General features: G+C 38.4%; 1 protein-coding gene across 6 annotated transcripts in view; it reads right to left on the bottom strand.

Annotated features, from left to right (window-relative positions):
* atp10b (ATPase phospholipid transporting 10B) overlaps positions 1 to 17,989 on the bottom strand; it is a 258,000-nt gene that overhangs the window by 168,466 nt on the left and 71,545 nt on the right. For 5 of the 6 annotated variants that reach the window (XM_048543004.2, XM_059650616.1, XM_048543005.2 and 2 more), the window contains one exon: positions 9,923 to 10,041. The exons of the other annotated variant lie outside the window; for it this stretch is intronic. Coding sequence is in view for 2 of the 5 variants with exons in the window: in XM_048543007.2 (XP_048398964.2) it covers positions 9,923 to 9,960 (38 nt within the window). In the remaining 3 variants the exon portion in view is untranslated. The remainder of the gene's footprint in view (positions 1 to 9,922; positions 10,042 to 17,989) is intronic. 6 annotated transcript variants of the gene reach the window in all.

Raw genomic sequence — 17,989 nt, 5'->3', positions numbered from 1 at the left:
TACACTCACCATCTTCTGTGTAAAAAAATTACCCCTCTGACCCTTTTGTGGCTCTCACCACTCAACTAACCTATGCCTTTTAGTTTTAGACTCCCCTACCATGGACAAAAGCTGTTGTACTTACCATATCTAAGCCTCTCATGATGTTACAGTCCTCTATAAGGTCACCCCCTCAGTCTCCTACAAACCAGAGAAAAAAAGTTTCAGCCTCTCCTCATAACCCAAATCTTCCAATCCAGGTATCATCATAGTAAATATTTTCTGCACTCTCCCTAGCTTAATTATATCCTTTTCATAGCAGGGTGACCAGAACTGCATGTAATACTCCAAATGTCTCCTCACCAACATCTTGTGCAGCTGGAGCAAGATGTCCCATCTCCTATACTCAATGCTGTGACCAATGAAAGCAAGCCTGCTGAAAGCCTCCTTCGTCACCCTGTCTACCTAGGATTCCACTTTCAAGGAACTATGAATGTGTACCCCTTGATCTCTTTATTCTATATCACTCCCCAGGGGCATACCATTGACTGTAAGCCCCACCCTGATTTGACTTACCAAAATGTACCACCTCGCATTTATTTAAATTAAACTCCAGCTACCATTCCTGAGCCCACTGGCCCAGTTGGTCAAGACGTTGCTGTCTTCCGGGGTAATCTTCTTCACTGTCCACTATAGCAACAATCTTGGTGTCATCCACAAACTTAGTAATTATACCTGCAACATTCTCATCCAAATTATTTGTATAAATGATGAATAACAGTGGACCCAGTACAAATTCCTTTGACAGTCTGCTGATCACAGGCCTCCAGTTTGAAAAACACCCTTCTACCACCACCCTCTGTCTTTTACCTTTAAGCCAATTTTGAATCCAATTGACTAGCTCTCCCTGAATCCCCTCAACAATATTCCATGCAATAACTTGCCAAAGGCCTTGCTAAAGTTCAATAGACAACATCTGTCACCACTGCACGCATCTACTTTCTTGGTCACCACTTTAAAAATCTCAGTCAATTTCACGAGGCATGACTTCCCGTGCACAAAGCCACTTTTAAGGTAAATGGGCAAAAATTTAAAAGAGTCCCAAGGGGACAAACTTTTCATGCAGAGGGTGGTGCGTGTATGGAATGAGCTGCCAGAGAAAGTGGTGGAGACTGGTACAATTATAACTTTTAAAGTCATCTGGATGGGTACCTGAATGGGAAGCGTTTAGGGGGATATGGGTCAAATGCTGGCACATGAGACTCGATTAACTTAGGATATCTGGTTGGCATGAACAAGTTAGACCAAGGGGTCAGTTTATGTGCTGTACAGCTGTATGACCCCAAAACCTCATGTCCCTTGGTGCCACAATGAAGCAACAGTGAACATTTGAGATGGCACAATGTTGTAGAACGGATGGTGCTTTTGAAGCAGGGAATGTAGCATATTGTTGATATTCAAAGTTTTTTTAGTACAACTGGTACATACTAATTTTCATCTGTGATTGCTTTTCGCAAAAATGCTACCTAGGCATGGTACGACAGAAAGAAAACCTCATGTGTAATGTCCTCACTTAAATGATTTGCAATTCATTTCATGTTGGGGATATTTGCAAGCCCTTGGCCAATATTTTGCTGGTTCGATAAAATAAGAAAAGAAAGGAAGTGTAAGTGAAGCACAAACATCAGGGAGGTCATTAGGCTCAACTGGCCTACCTCCGCACTGTAATTTCTATACAATTCTACAACATAATTGTAGAAAACTGTCATCCAACCAACATGTTGTAATGGTATGTGCATAATTGCTTGTCAACTGAAAGCCTGTTCAGGTATCTTCACATTGAAGCATAGATTTCCCTTGATAACATAAAGCCATTTGCTCCATAAACATGGGAAATCTCACCTATTCAACATCTGACAAAAGACCTGATGAGAATAAATAAACACCTAACACCGACTGCTGAGAAAGGAGTATCAAACACAAGAGCCATCATTGGTAAAGTCTCAGGTGTAGGTATTGAGATCAGAGATAATTGTCAGACTGATACGTTTAAATTAGCTAATTTGTTAATGAGAATGATATAATTAACTGTAGTGATTTTTTTAACAAAGAACAGATCATCAACCAATGAAGTAAGTATTAATAATCTATTATGACCAGCCCAGGAAGACAAAGAGAGTTGATGCAACAATTGCAGTCAAGGATAGTTTTGCCCATTCTTCACAATTTCTTGCTGGTGGTTTAATTCTATGAGCATTCCACCTTCAACTTCCCCATTTGCTGAAACAGCCTGTATTTCCCATGAAAATAGTAAGAAAAGTTAAAACATTGGGTGATGTTTACTGAGGATTGGCAACCTTTGGATGATTGACACTTTGCTCCTGTTTTTATGCAAAGGAACAGTTCCACATTTTTGACCGCAGATTCTGATCAGGGCTCCTCCAGAAATGTGGCATTGCACTTCATTCTGAAAGGTCCCTCATAATGTAGAACAGAACAGAACAGAACACCACTGAATACAGCTTCCAGTCACAAAAACAACAAATGACCAGCGCCCTCTTTGTTCAACCATGAATCTAGTATTTGATCTAAATTGTCAAATTGCCCTGGATCCCATGGGCTCTTACCTTCTTAACCAGTAACCCATACGGTGCCTTGTCAAGAGCATTACTTAAATCTGTGTAAGGCTGTATCAACTGCACAACCCTCGTTTACAAACCAAATCACCCGTTTGAAAAATTCAACACAGTTTGTTATAAATGATGTCCTTCTGATAGAGCCATATTGATTATCCTTGAGTCATCCTTGCCTATCGAAGTACTGATTAATTCTGCCTTTCAGGACATTTTCCCAAAATCTTCCCTGCCAGAGATGGTAGACTGACTGGCCTATAGTCACTGGCTTATCCCTCGTACTCATCTTGAATAATGGTTCCACGTTGCCTGCCTCCTAGACGTCTGGCATGTCTCCTGTGGTCATAGAGGACTTTGAACATTAGTTTCAGGGCTCCTGTAATCTCCTCCCTTAGCTTTCACAACAGCCAAAGGTATTTCTCAGCAGGAACTGAAGATTTCTATATTGTTAAGCCCGCATTTACTACTAAATGCCTCCTTCTTAGTTGCCAATGGTTTTCCATGCCCGCTTGTCACTTTATCTGTCTCTATTTTAAGAGACCCCCTGCACTTTCTGTACTCACCTAGAGTTTCTGCTGTGTTTAGCCCTCAGTATCTATGATAAGTTTTCCTTGTTCCTCCTCGTATAATCCTCTACATTCCTCGACATCCAGGGTTTTTCAGGGTTTGTTGGCCCCAATCTTCACCTTTGTGGAAACATTTTGACCCTGCACTCTTCTTGTAAATTTTCCTATTTTCATAACTGGGCTCCTATCTAAATTGACCAGATTCTCTCTTATCATTATTAAAATCAGGCTTTTTCTAACTCAGAAGCTTTGACACAAGTCAAACTTTGTCCCTTTCCTTAAGTATGTAAAATCTCCCAGAGTTATGGTCATAATCAATGGATTGCTTACCCTGCCTTCACTACCACTTTACCGGCTTCATTTCGCAAAATTCAATACAATGCTGTCCAATTCCAGTAGATTTTTTACAAACTAGCTTAAGAAGGCAGTCCCACATAATTTAACGAATTCTGCCCTCTCTAAACCATTCACACTTTACCTACCCCAGTTAGTATTGGAGAAGTTGAAATCTTGTAATGTTATTTCCCAATTGTATTTACACTTCTGATATTTACCCACATATCTGCCCTTCTGTTTCTTGCTGACTGCTTCCTTTTTGATTTTATTTTAAGGTCTACCCATATGGTCTCAATTGAGGAACCTTCTAAGATATCATCCCTCCTTATAGTAGTAATTTACTCCTTGATCAGAGTTGTAACATCACCTCCTGTTTTTCGTACCTCTCTCCTGTCTTATCTAAAGATTCTTTACCCTGTAATATTGAGCTGCCAGTCCTATCTATCTCTCAATCATGTTCTTCAAATGTGTTCTTGAGAATAACAACACTCAGTAGTTAAACAGTCTTTCCTTTAAAACTGCATGTATCTGTGGTCATTCAAGAGTGGAGAAGGTAGGCCCATCCCACTATCTCACTTCTTTCTGTAGCTGTTGGTATTATTGTTTTCTGATAGAATTTACAGGTTAGGGAATTAAAAACGTTGATGTTTTTTGTTGTCAAGTAGTGACAATTGGGGTGTGTGTTTGTTCATATCGATGATATCCCACACATTGCATCATGGAGTTTTTGGACTCAAATTTTGTGCTTGCCATTTCCCAGATGGTGAGTTCATGATCTCTGCTGTGCTGTTAGCAGGAAACACCAAGTGGAAGTGCAACCAATATCCAAATCAGCCTCTGTAAGCCATCACAAGGTCTGTCTGCTGACTGAGCCATCACAGAAACAGTTCATTGTGGTTTTAGTTTGAAAAGGAAATAAAGAAAAATTGAGTGAGAACAAAAAATACTTGCTTCACAGGTAATTGTGTGAATAGAGAACTTACCTTCATTATATGTTTACGTTGAGATGAATGCAAATAACGTCCCCATTATGTGAACTGTAACATAACAATTAGTGGGGCGATAGTATCGTTGTAGTTATGTTATTGAAATAGTAATCAAGAAGTGGACTGGTGGTGTAAATTTGAATGTATCAGCTATGGACTTTTGAATTTAATTATTAAGTTATTAATATAAAATTAGCATCAGCAATGTTCACCATGAAACTATTGGATTGTTGTATTAAAAATGTGGTTCAGTAATATAATTTCCCCTGTCTGGCTGTTGTGTGGCTTCAGACGCACAACAATTTGACTAATTCCAGTTGCCGTCTGCAGTAGCTGAATAAACAAATTGCTTTCATGACAGTGGCTCAACAAAGGCAAAGAAATGTTCTCAAAGGCATATCGAACTGGCTATCATGACATTTAAAAGCTGGAAACAGTGGTTTAGAGGGAAGAGTCATTGGCTGTAACATTTACAGTCGTTGAAGGGAGATAAATGCCACAAATAAATTATGACTTTTGTTCCACTGTTGGTGTAGTTTAATTGCAATTTGCACAAGAACATCAGTAAACCTGTTCAAAATAATTTGTGCCATTTATAAGTTCAGAGTGCAAATAAATCCTTATTCTGTAATATTTATCCTTTATTTGATATTTGAGGCAGTACAGGAACACAAAAATTAGAATCTAGATATGTGATCCAGCCTCTCAGGCCTAATCTGCCATTCAGTAAGATAACTTTCATATCAACCGTACTTTCTCCATAATCCTCAACAATTTAGATGCCAAAAAGACTGAGTCATCTCAGTCTTGAGTATTTAATGACGGAGCATGCACAGCTCTGACTCCGTGAAATTTCACAATCCTTTATGTGAAAAGCTGTTAAGAAGGCATACAGTGTTTTAGCTTTTATTAATAAAGGGATCGAGTTCCGGAACCAAGAGGTTATGGTGAAGCTGTACAAAACTCTGGTGCGCCCGCACTTGGAGTATTGTGTACAGTTCTGGTCACCGCATTATAAGAAGGATGTGGAAGCTTTGGAAAGGGTGCAGAGGAGATTTACTAGGATGTTGCCTGGTATGGAGGGAAGGTCTTACGAGGAAAGGCTGAGGGACTTGAGGCTGTTTTCATTAGAGAGAAGAAGGTTGAGAGATAACTTAATTGAAACATATAAAATAATCAGAGGGTTGGATAGGGAGAGCCTTTTTCCTAGGATGGTGACGGCGAGCACAAGGGGGCATAGCTTTAAGTTGAGGGTGAAAGATATAGGACAGATGTCAGAGGTAGTTTCTTTACTCAGAGAGTAGTAAGGGAATGGAACGCTTTGCCTGCAACAGTAGTAGATTCGCTAACTTTAGGTACACTTAAGTCGTCATTGGATAAGCATATGGACGTACATGGAATAGTGTAGGTTAGATGGGCTTGAGATCGGTATGACAGGTCGGCACAACATTGAGGGCCGAAGGGCCTGTACTGTGCTGTAACGTTCTATGTTCTTTACCCCTGTCCTAAATGGGTGACATTTATAATCTTCATAGACCCTCCAGATATGAAAAAAAATTGTTGCCTGTCCCTAACATCTCAGCTTCTGTCTTTATGATAGAGAAAGGTGATGAAGCAGCTGGAGGTGCCTGGACCTAGAACCCTTCTCCAAAGGGCTCATACAGATGAGATGATTAACCTCCAAAGACCACAACTATATTCCATTGTGCTACATGTGACTTTAACCAGAAGATACTTACTCCTAATTTATATTGACTCTAATTTTCCTGGGGCTCCTTTGTACCACTTGTGGGAAATGCAGCTTTGATATCAAGAGCAGTTGCTTTCACCTTATCTCTGGAATTCACTTCTTTTGTCCATGTTTGAACCAAAGCCATATTGAACTCAGGAAATGAGTAGCCCTGGCAGAACCCAAACTGAGCATCACTGAGCAGTCTATAGTTAAACAACTGCTGCTTGAAAGCACTGTGCATGAAATCTTCCATCATTTTGCCCATGATTAAGTGTCGAATGATGGGCAATAATTGGCCACATTGGATTTTCTTGCTTTTTGTATGCCGGAAATACCAGGAGAATTTTTCACATTTTCTAATACATATCAGTGTTTTCAGTGTTTTGGAAAAACTTGAGTTATGCCCTCATTTAGTACTGCATCAAGAATTAAATTTGGTGTTATGCAGTTTACCTCTTGCCCTATAATTAATAAATTAACAAAGTTCAGCCATATAAGATGTTTAAACAAAACTTGTCAAGTACAAAGGTGAACTGGCATGTCCTAAAACATTGGAGCGGTAGCCTAGCATTTAATTTAAGACAACTTCCACATAAGGTAATGAGAGACCAAATTAAAACGTAGATTTGAGATATCTCTGGCCTTTCTCCAAACTGATCAGACAATGTGCACATTATATTGCTTTAAATATTGTTATATTTCGCCCCTTCTGCTCTTTAGTCTGTAAAAATCCATCAGAAAAATTGTTGCTTTCTACTGATAGGATCAGAAGACCACAAGAATTAGGAAAATGGGTAGATCACAACAACTTAAATTGCTGGAGAAATTCAGCAGATCTGGCAGCATCTGCAGAGGAAATCATTTAATGTTTCGAGTCGAGTGATTCTTTGACACGTCAAGCCTGCTCCATCATTCAATAGGATCAAGGCTGAGGCAATGCTCCACACTACCACTTTCCAGTTTTTTTTTCCTGCAATCAAGTAAGGAGTGAAGCAAATAAGGGGCTAAATGCTATTTTATGACCACTGTGTATCTATGTGATGTTCTGTAACTTTCTAAAAAAATATATAAACACTCTACCATCAAGGAGCCCAGTTTTTACGTAAAACAGACCCATTATTATTTCTGTAATTATATTTGTGGGGAGTGCTCAGTTGAATTTGCATCAATCCCACCAATTAATGATCCATCAAATTGTGCATCACTTTATGATGCCTTTGAGTGCATGTAGTTTTGTAGTAGCCTGGCAGAAACCTCTTCACAATATGTGTTATTTCACACATATCTGCAGCCTTTTACAACAAGCAACTAGTGCAGATCAGTGGATATAAATTTGAAGCACTTAGATCTATATGTGGGAGACACATCAGCGAATGTAGATGTATGTATACAAACCACAGCCTGTGCCTTTAAAACATGAGCTTTTTTTTCACTATCAATAATCACTGACAGGTATCCATGGTTGATGATAATAAATGCACCAATGGTGGAGGCTCCTGACTTTGAGAAATGACTGAAACCAACTGTGTAAGAGCATTGAACTAACAGGTGGATATTCAGTCGTCAACACATGTATCTGCCTGCAAGGAAAGGCTAAACCCAACTATCCAGGGAACTGGATTAACAAGGCATGTTTCAGCTTCAACAACGCAGTTTCATTCAGATCCCACTTCTCCTCAGGTTCAGTAACATTTCCAAGTCTATACATTGGATAAGACCTTCATCATTCAAAGTACCAACAAAAAATCTATGATGCGACAGATGCATTAGAATTCATCTGTCCTTTCACATGTACATTAAAGTAAGGAACAATGATGTTATTCTTCACCTGGTGCCAGTCTGAAAGAAACTGTACAATTCCTTTGGAGCTCCACAGCTTCAGTTGTTTTTTTGCAAGGGCATTGCATTAAATAACTTGTTTTATGCTGCTTGGACTTGCAAAGGTTAACTTTGAGTTTTCCACCATTGTACTTCTGTTACATCAAACCCCTTTGTCATACAAGAAAAATCCAATATCTGTTACATAAATGTCCTTGGATCACAGTATTAGTCAGAGCATTTAATTTTTTGGCTATCTAAATTAGTCACTGCTGCAGTATTACCATTTAAACAAATTCTCAGTTGCAGAAGAGGATGCATACTGATTAACATAGTTTAGCTTTAATCTACCCTTCATTTCTCATCATGCGATGTTTTTCATGCCAATTCCTAAATGCAAATATATTTTTGATTTATTTCGTGGACACTGAGGGTAATTTTAGTGATAAAAATAGGAGAGGAAGGCAGTTTGGAAACACCTTTGATTTGTTGTAGTAACACTTTTCCCTGTGATGTTGCACGTAGACAGTGGAAGAAAACCTCAACCACATTACAGCTCGCCTCTCATTTAAACGCTATCTGCAGAGAGCTGCAGGTTCTGGATAGGTGCCTCACACAGCTCACCTACTGTAGGAAGCAGAGGGAAACTGACCAGTCACACTCTGAATTAGTTGGCACATTGGGTTCTGAGTGTTGAGTGAAACCAGATGGGGACTTAAAAAAAAGGCAGAATTGCTTTTGCGGGCTGAGGAGGACCGCTCCAACTTTCAGAAGTTTTTTTGTGCCAAAATGGTCTGCTCAGAGCTTCATTTGGAGGACTAATACTTAGTACACACAATTCTTGGTTCTATTAGGCAACTGAATGCAGAAATCCAGCAGTAGCTCGTTCACATTTGAATCATGGAAGTCAGGGTCTAAAAATAAGAGCAGAATTTTAAGAAGCCCCGAGGATGGGTTTGGAAGAAAGCAGGCCCATTTAATTCCATGTGTACCTTCCCTGCTGCCTACCTACCTGAACTTGACTTGGTTACTGTTTAATGGGCAGAGGACTTTGTCTGATCTTTCCACTCTCACACATGATTAAAACCCATAAGTCTCCAAACTAACAGCCACTTGCCATCATTAAAATTTCTTTGGAAAATGGACATTTCACCTAACTACAAGCCAGTTGCTAAATTGCATCAGATGAGCCTTGGGTATCTATGGGGTCAGTGAGATTCTCACAAGTTTTAGATTAAAAACAGGAAGTCCAGAGATGATAGTCACTCCAAGAAGGCATTTGACTTAAGGAGAAAGATCAACAAGATAGTTTTACATTTAAAAAATGCAATTTAAATATATATAGTTATTTCTGAATAAATCCAGGAACTTTTTTCTGTAAGAAAAGCTGTGGTAGAGGCAACAATTTAATATCGTTGATGGGCAGGTTTCAAAACTGTTGGGTAAGAAAGATAAAAATTTCTGCTTTATATTAAATGTCTCTACAGCAGCATGGTCTAGTAAAAAGCCAGTTTATGATGTATGAAGACACAGAGCGATAAGACATAATCTTGAGCTTCACTCAAAGGAAAGAAAATACTGGATGCTCATTTGGCCACTCATGTGCTCCCCCAGCTGGGTCAGCAGTGTGATTGAAAGACCATCAGAAGCAGATATTTAAATTTATCAGGCTACAACAAAGGAGTAAATAACCGGTATTCAAAAATTCAACCTTCTTCATGCTCAAGAAAAGAGTAATTTCGAGCTTCTTTCAGTGAAGGGTACAAATTGTACATGGTGTGCTCGAAATGGATATGACAACGATATCTTTCAATATATACTTCAATTATAGTAAGCAGTCTATCCATCCATTTAAGACAGTTATAGACTTACATTTCTGTGATTTTGAATGCCAACTGTAACCTCTTCATTCAAGCATTAAGATTCTTTGGATTTTTTCATGCCATCTGATATCTTTGCAATGAAACGATATATTGGATCTATGAATTTATCTGGAGAGAGAAAAGGCATCAAATGAGAAGATATTTCTCAAACATATTTGATCTTAATTTGGACAGTTTAGCCTTCATAATGTTCAGTTTGAGATACATCCAGCACAGAATCCCTTCAACAATTGTTATCACTTCACTTCACAGTCTTTTCACTTGCAGGAAATAATGAGAACCTGGCATAAATGTAAAAATAAGTTAAATTTCTCAAAGTTGCCATCAATGTAGATAAAGAGAGCTTAAAATTATTGGAGTCTCTCATTCACTTTTCTGTTTCTGTGTTTTCATATTTTAAAATGGAAACACTGTCATTCATCAATTCCTTCAAATTTGGCCGGTTTAAAAGCTAATCATTTTGTTGCAACTCATTGGGATAGCTCTGTAAACTGAGACCTACCAGTCCAGCAGTCATACCAAAGGCTAAAGTTTATTTTTAATGTATGTACAATATCCCACCTTAACTGACTTTCAGACCAAGGTTGCTAAAAATCATGGACCAAATTTCTGTACTGAACAAGATTTGTCATCTATTATCAGTCATTAAAGTATAGCTACAAGTAAACAGACATGAGCCATCAGCAGGAGCATATAACACTAATAACTAAAACATATATCCCGTTATAAACGTTCCCCAACACACGCAGATAAATATTTACAGAAAATCGATCATTGGCAGAGTAGAATAGAATCTGAAAAGTCAGTTCAATGGAATTTGCTCCCTTATTCTGATGTCGAGATGATCCTGTTTGGCTAGCCAGGCCCATGATATTCGGTTGTATTTTTCTGGAAGTTTTCACTGGTGTTTAAGAAGTACAGATGTATTGATTTGATTGTCCATGGTTTACTAATTCAGAGGTCACAGCAACCACTGCAAGAAAGGTAACTGGTTTTCTTCAATTTTAAAACAGTTTTGTTTTACTGCAGAGAACAGACAGCGTTTACTGAGGAGATCAACATCACAGCCATTTATGTTTTTTTTCGTCTGAAGCAGGTATCTCTGAAACTTTTTTCCAATTACAACATTTTTCCAATGTTCAACTAGTTCTGAAATAATTATCTTCACTGGTCATTAACTCCTCAGCATGTTGCAGGAACTTGCTGCCACAGAAACAAGAGTTTGCAAAAGGTATCAAATTCCTTACTGTCAAATCATGCAGCCATCTTGGTAAATCCCTGTCTCCCTTTTTAAAATTACTTCTTGCAGCCCACCATTTGCAAAGACAAAATAAAAGGCACAATTCATATAATGTAAGCACTACACCTATATCAGAAGCAAATGTAACTGCTCAGGATAGTAAATGGTTTGATGAATTTTAATTCAGATTGTGATACAGTACTATCACCTTCCTAAAAAATGGATTGCAACAAATTTTTTCATGTAGCAAATCATGAGACTCAAGAAAAGGCTCAATCATTTCCACTGTTTATGTAATTGAACCCACGTTGGCTTGACAACTTACTGACAAGTATTACTAACATGGTACAGTCTTGATATGAAGGCTGATTCTCCTTTCTGCACTCAGCTAGGTGTTTAAAAAAAAAAATTTTTTTAAGAAACAGATTCCATCAGTCCCCAGTGATCATTGGTTAAACATTACATTAACTAAAAGACTTGCTGAGGATTGTGAAATATAAGCTCAAGTGTAATTTTAACCATCTTGTCACAAATGTTTTGCAATAGTTGCAATCTGATGAAGGGTCTAGGCCCGAAACGTCAGCTTTTGTGCTCCTGCGATGCTGCTTGGCCTGCTGTGTTCATCCAGCCTCACACTTTGTTATCATTCATTTGTATAGTTAGGTTTCAGGCCACTTTCAGGAAGTCACCAGTGATGCCTAAAAGCAATATCGACCAGGATGGTTGCTATCACACAAGCACACTTCATTGGACACAAAATATACAATATTAGGATTGTGAGCATCTGTTCTTTGTCTTGTGTCACTGTAGGTAAAGTTGATGCAATTACCAAATCTCTCAAACAATCCCCTGCCTGATATACCTGTTAGCATCTTGAGGCCATAAATGATTGTATTGGTCCCCATCCAAACTTCAGGACAATCAAGGTGCTGATCATCTTATTTTGATTGGTTTGAGAAGCTTTCAAATTGTAGGAAGTGAACTACTGGAGTCTTTACATGACTTTTAACCATCCCTATTAAGTTACTCTTCTGGCTTTACTTCCTGTGGCAAATTCCAGCAAGCCTGAACAATCATGGATACATCACCAAATTTAAAAGCTCAATGAAATTGCACTTTGCTTGAATAATTAGCATATGTTTTTTGGGTAAACCAGCTCTCCTGAGCATGTTTCATTCAATCATCTAGTAAGCTAAGCCTCACAAATTAAATGTGGAAGTTGGCAAATTGGAGCTAATGTCTGGAAATGCAATATTTTGCCAACATTAAAACCAAATGCTTGCCGAAAGTGACATATTCCTCCATGTTAAATTTTCTCTCATCTATGAATGGTATAAAATGTACTTATTTGATTAGAATGGGCATCATGCAGGGTCTGGAATTTACAATACTTAAAATAAAGTCATTTTTTAGTATTGTTGAAAATAAGAACATGTTTTCTTGAAGCCTTTATTCTTGTACTCAGAGCCAATTCACAAGAAAAATCAAAATAAAGAGAAGAAAAAAACTTTTAGGCTATATAATAACCTTCGGTGTGTGAAGAATTTTGCTGCCATATTGTTGGCCTATCAGCAAATCAGCAGATAGGCCAACAATGTGGTACACCTCTATGTCCTGGAAGCTACATATCTAAATCACAGTGCTTTGTTCTTTGCAGACAGATTGAACATTACATGCACCATGCCTGTTTCAACGCAACAAAATAGTGACAGCCATTCTCTGGTTTGTTTTTCAGGGCAATGCCCTGATCAATCAGCCTGCTTTGTTTAAAATTTTAACAAAGTGCATTCTCCAGGATGCTGCCTCCACAAATCAAAGTTCACTTACCTAACAACCAGCGCTATCCTCCCAATAAGTATAAAAGTTGTTTTCCCTTTATTTTGGTATTTCTGGTGAATTGTGGTGATGAGTACAAGATGAAAAACTGCAACAATGAGTCATTTTTCAGAAAGACTCAAGTTCTGTAAAACTTGAACAACTATTTAACGTTTTTGATAAGGTAACTGAAAAAGTTGATGACAACAATGCTGTTGAAGTTCTGTACAAGGATTTGCAAAAGGAATTCAATACAGAGCCCCACGACAAATCGTCAAACATAAAACTCATATAAAAGGGAGAGTAGCAACATGGACATGAAATTGACTAAGAGACAGGGAACAGGAAGTATTGGTGAATAGAGATAACAAAGTGTAGAGCTGGATAAACACAGCAGGCCAAACAGCATCAAAGGAGCAGGAAAGCTGACGTTTTGGATCTGGAACCTCCTTCAGAAATGGTTAATGCTGGTGAACAATTGTTTTTTGGATTGGAGGAGTATTCACAATGCGATGCCCAGGGCTCAGTTTTAGAATCACTGCTCCTTTTGATGTATATTAGCGAATTAGACTACGCTGTACAGGGCACACTGCAAAATTTGCAGATAGCGTGAAACTTGGAAATACGTAAAAAAAACGAAGCTTGTGAATTGCAAAGAGGCTGGTTACACATCAAAAAGGATAGTCCATGTGGACCTATATTTACTAGAGTTTAGAAGAATATGAAGTGATCTTATTGAACAATATAAAATCCATTAAAGACCTGACACAGTTTATCAGAGATAGCAAGAACTGCAGATGCTGGAGTCAGAGTCATTACAGTGTGGAGCTGGAGGAACACAGCAGGCCAGGCAGCAATAGAGGATCAGGAAAGCTGGTGTTTTGAGTTTACACCCTTCATCGGGAGGGTGTAGACCCGAAACATCAACTTTTGTGGTCCTCTGATGCTGCCTAGTCTGCTGTATTTCTCCAGTTCCACATTGTACTGACTCCTGACAAAGTTTAAGCAATTTTCGCTCGTTTGGAGGGTCCAAGATTTGGGTTAATGGTACTAGGATTTGCAGTCTGCCATTTAGTACAGAGTTTATAATGATTAATTTTTTAAAGGTTGTCAATATTTGGTATTTCTCAGAAAAGTATCTCAGAGATGCAAGGTTACAGTAGAAAAATTGAGTAGATCTCAAAATATTAACTTTGGTATCATAAGAAATAATGGAACAGATTCAAGGTCTGCCTGGCCTCTTCCTGTTTCCATTTCATCTGTGACTTTCCTGCAATTCTCCTTAAAATCTACCCTATATGTGCTCACCCTGCCATATGTATCTCAAAGCAAATTTTGTCTGATTAATTTTCTTGAAAAGCCTTGTTCTACCACATTAAAAGACATTATATAAATGCTCATAATTACTGCACTCTATTGCCCAAACTGTAAAGCAGGACAGTATAGCACTAACCACTGTCTTTCAGTGTAGTTACGCTCAATTTTAGGAATTTAAAATACCATAATTCACATTATTATCTTATAATGAAATTTAAATTGTTGCTTTCATGTGCAATAACATAAGATGAAGGATTTGCTCTATGTAATTAATGGTGTAGTTGGGCAGAGAAAGGAAGGATAAAGAGGAAAATGGCACAACAGAAATAAATCAAAATAATTTGTTAAAAACATCATCTTGCTCTGTGCCTGTTTATTCAGAAGATGAAGACAGCCTTAGTTATGCAACTTGCCATCAATAAACTGTACAATTTTTATCTAGCTTTGCTAGAATTGAGGAAAATAGTAACTTTGCTGATGCCTCCCACACATTCTCAATATGGAAAGACAAAATGAATGTTGCAAGTATCTTAGTTACAGCCACCATTTGAAATGCAAACTGTCACGCACCCTGCTCAAAGCTACATTAGTTTCAGTTTGGGTGTTATGCCATTTAGAACCTTGATCATTTAGAAAAATTGGCAATTTGACCTGTTTTCTATTTTAGTAACAGTATTGAACTGCATTAGTTAACTTCCCCTTTCCAGAATAATATGTAGCCAATTCATCTTTCAGTCCATTTACTTTTAGCAAATATTCCCTTTAATTTTACAATTCAGGTCATATATAACTTAAAGATGGTATGAGCAGTCTATTCCATGGTGAACAAGAAATACAGATATATGGTAGAATGGGTGAATAGGAATGAATCTTGAACAGATTTTTGGCTGTTCAGGATCAACTCTGACATGCCTTGTGACATCATTTATGTCTGCCCCAAAAAGGTAGTGGATCCAGGTTCTGCTAGTGAACTGGGCTTCACTTATTCTTTCCCATAAATTTTCCATTAACTGGAATGAGGAGTGATTAGAAATCCATTTCAGTGTTGCACTTTCTGTGGAGGATTTGAGACCAGTTTGAGCAAGGAAAGCAACTGTGAATCTCCTAAATGGATTTTAAAAATTGTAATTCACAGTGTAAAGTCCAAATCCAGAAGTGCATGATTGAATAATTAGCTAAAGACTAAATTGTATACAGAAGACACGGCACGGTGGCTCAGTGGTTAGCACTCCTGCCTCACAACTCCAGGGACCCAGGTTCAAATCCACCCTTGTGTGACTGTCTGTATGGAGTTTGTATATTCTCCTTGTGTCTGCAAGGGTTTCTACCAGGTACTCTGGTTTCCTCCCCCAGTCCAAAGATGTGCAGGCTAAGTGGATTGGCCAATCTAACTTCCCCACCATGTCCGGGATGTGTAGGTGGATTAGCTATGGGAAATGCAGGGTTACAGGAATAGGATAGGGCAGGGGGTGAGTCTGGGCAGGATGCTCTTTGGAGGGTCCATGTGAACTTGTTGGGCCAAATGGCCTTTTCCATACTGTATGGCTTCCATGAAGACAAAATAAAGAGAGAGAGAAAGATGAGGAACAAAAGTGTTGGAGAAACTCAACAAGTCATCAATGAAGAGAGGAGCAGAGTTTATATCTTGAGTCCAAAGTGACTCTTCTTTTGACAGAAAGAGGAGATTGAAAGGCAGGGGAGACATAGTTTTTTATAGCTATTTTCATGTGTAATTAAAATCAAAATGTATATGATTGCACAATCATTATGGAATATTTACAGTGCCAAAGAAGTTAATTGACAGTAATTAAAAATATTTGGAAACATAAGACTTTGGTGTAGCAAGAGGTCATTCAGTCTGCTACCATTCATTAAAAAAAGTGATCTGATTGTGTTCTCACCTCCATGTAATAACTGTATCATCTGAGATGCCCTTGTGTGTCAAAAAGTATGTTTAACTCAGCTTTGAAAAAAATTGATGACAAAGCCTCCACCACCTTCTGTGGGTGAGAATTCCACATGCTAATAGTCTCTGAGACAAAAAATAAAGTCTCCAAACCTCTGTCTTAAAAGCTTTTTTTAAAATAGTTTAGTTCCCCCCCAACAAGAGTAGAGATCTTCCCAGTACCTATCCTTCAAGTCCCATCAGGATTTCAAATATTTTAGTAAAATCATCTCATTCTTTGAAACTTCAATAGATAAAGCCAGATCTGCTCAGCCATTCCTCATAACATAAGCACTTCATTTCAGGAATGAGTGGAGTAAACCTTCTCTGAAATATCTCTAATGAAATTCTCTTTCTAATAAAGAGAGTAAACTAAATGGATATAGTCACAGCAAGGTTCATCATAATGTCAGAAATGAGGATGTTTCCTGCAGATTGCACAAAGTTCAGCTCCGTTTACAACTACTCACTTCATGAAATAGTCTGTATCCATGTCCTGAATAATATTCAGGCTTGGGCTAAGAAATGGCAAGTAACATTCATGCCACAAAAGTGCAAGGTAATGATCATCTTCAGCAAGAGAGAATTCAGCTGTGATACATTGACATTCAACAACATTACTATTACAGAACATCCCATTACCAACATATTGAAGGTGATCATTGATCTGAAACTGAAATGTGCCAGCAGTATAAAAATGATGGCTACATGAACAGGTTAAACTCTGGGAATTTTGCTGACTCCCCAGATCTGCCTACCATCGACAAAACACAAGTCAAAAGCACGATGGAGTCCACTTGCCTGAATGAGTACAGCTCCAACAATACTCAAGAAGCTCATATCATTCAGGACAAAGCAGTCCATTTGATTGGTGCCCCATCCATTACATTCACTATTTATTTCCTCCATCACCTGCACAATAGCAAGTGTCAACACCCACATGATGTTTTCCAGAAAGTCACCAATGTTCTTTAGATAGCACTTTGTATATCTATGGCTGTAATCCATCCAAAGACATGGGGATAATAACATGTGAGGCTGGATGAACACAGCAGGCCAAGCAGCATCTCAGGAGCACAAAAGCTGACGTTTCGGGCCTAGACCCTTCACCAGAGAGGGGGATGGTGTGAGGGTTCTGGAATAAATAGGGAGAGAGGGGGAGGCGGACCGAAGATGGAGAGAAAAGAAGATAGGTGGAGAGACTATAGGTGGGGAGGTAGGGAGGGGATAGATCAGTCCAGGGAAGACGGACAGGTCATGGAGGTGGGATGAGGTTAGTAGGTAGATGGGGGTGCGGCTTGGGGTGGGAGTTGACTCTGAACTGCACTCTAGGCAATTAGGGATAGGCAATAAATACTGCCTAGCCAGCGATGCCCTCATCCCATGAATGAATAAAAAATGTGGATATACATCCCAATTTACCCCATGTTATGGGCTGGTAGCCTCATCTGTTTTGTTTTACTACAAGTCCGGATCAATTAAAGCAAAATTTTTTCAGAAGCTTTTTTTTGAAAAAGCTAGTTTAAGGTTTTGAAGTAAGGCAATGCTTCCATTTTAAAATTCCTTGGTTTAACTGTTTTGAAAACTTGACCTATTTATAATTTGTGTAATTTATTACCCTCCTTAAGCTTTAATTCTGACAGTGTAGATTCAAAATGTTATTTGTGTAGGGTTCTGGCTTGCAATCAGTAATTTTCTGATTTTTAAGTGGTTTGAACCATCCCCAGATTCCTTTTTCT

The sequence above is a fragment of the Stegostoma tigrinum genome, chromosome 13 (assembly GCF_030684315.1).
Source record: "Stegostoma tigrinum isolate sSteTig4 chromosome 13, sSteTig4.hap1, whole genome shotgun sequence".
NCBI classification, from domain to species: Eukaryota; Metazoa; Chordata; class Chondrichthyes; order Orectolobiformes; family Stegostomatidae; genus Stegostoma; species Stegostoma tigrinum.
The sequence above is the reverse complement of the archived record's forward strand: the minus strand, read 5'-3'. Positions and strand labels throughout refer to the sequence as shown.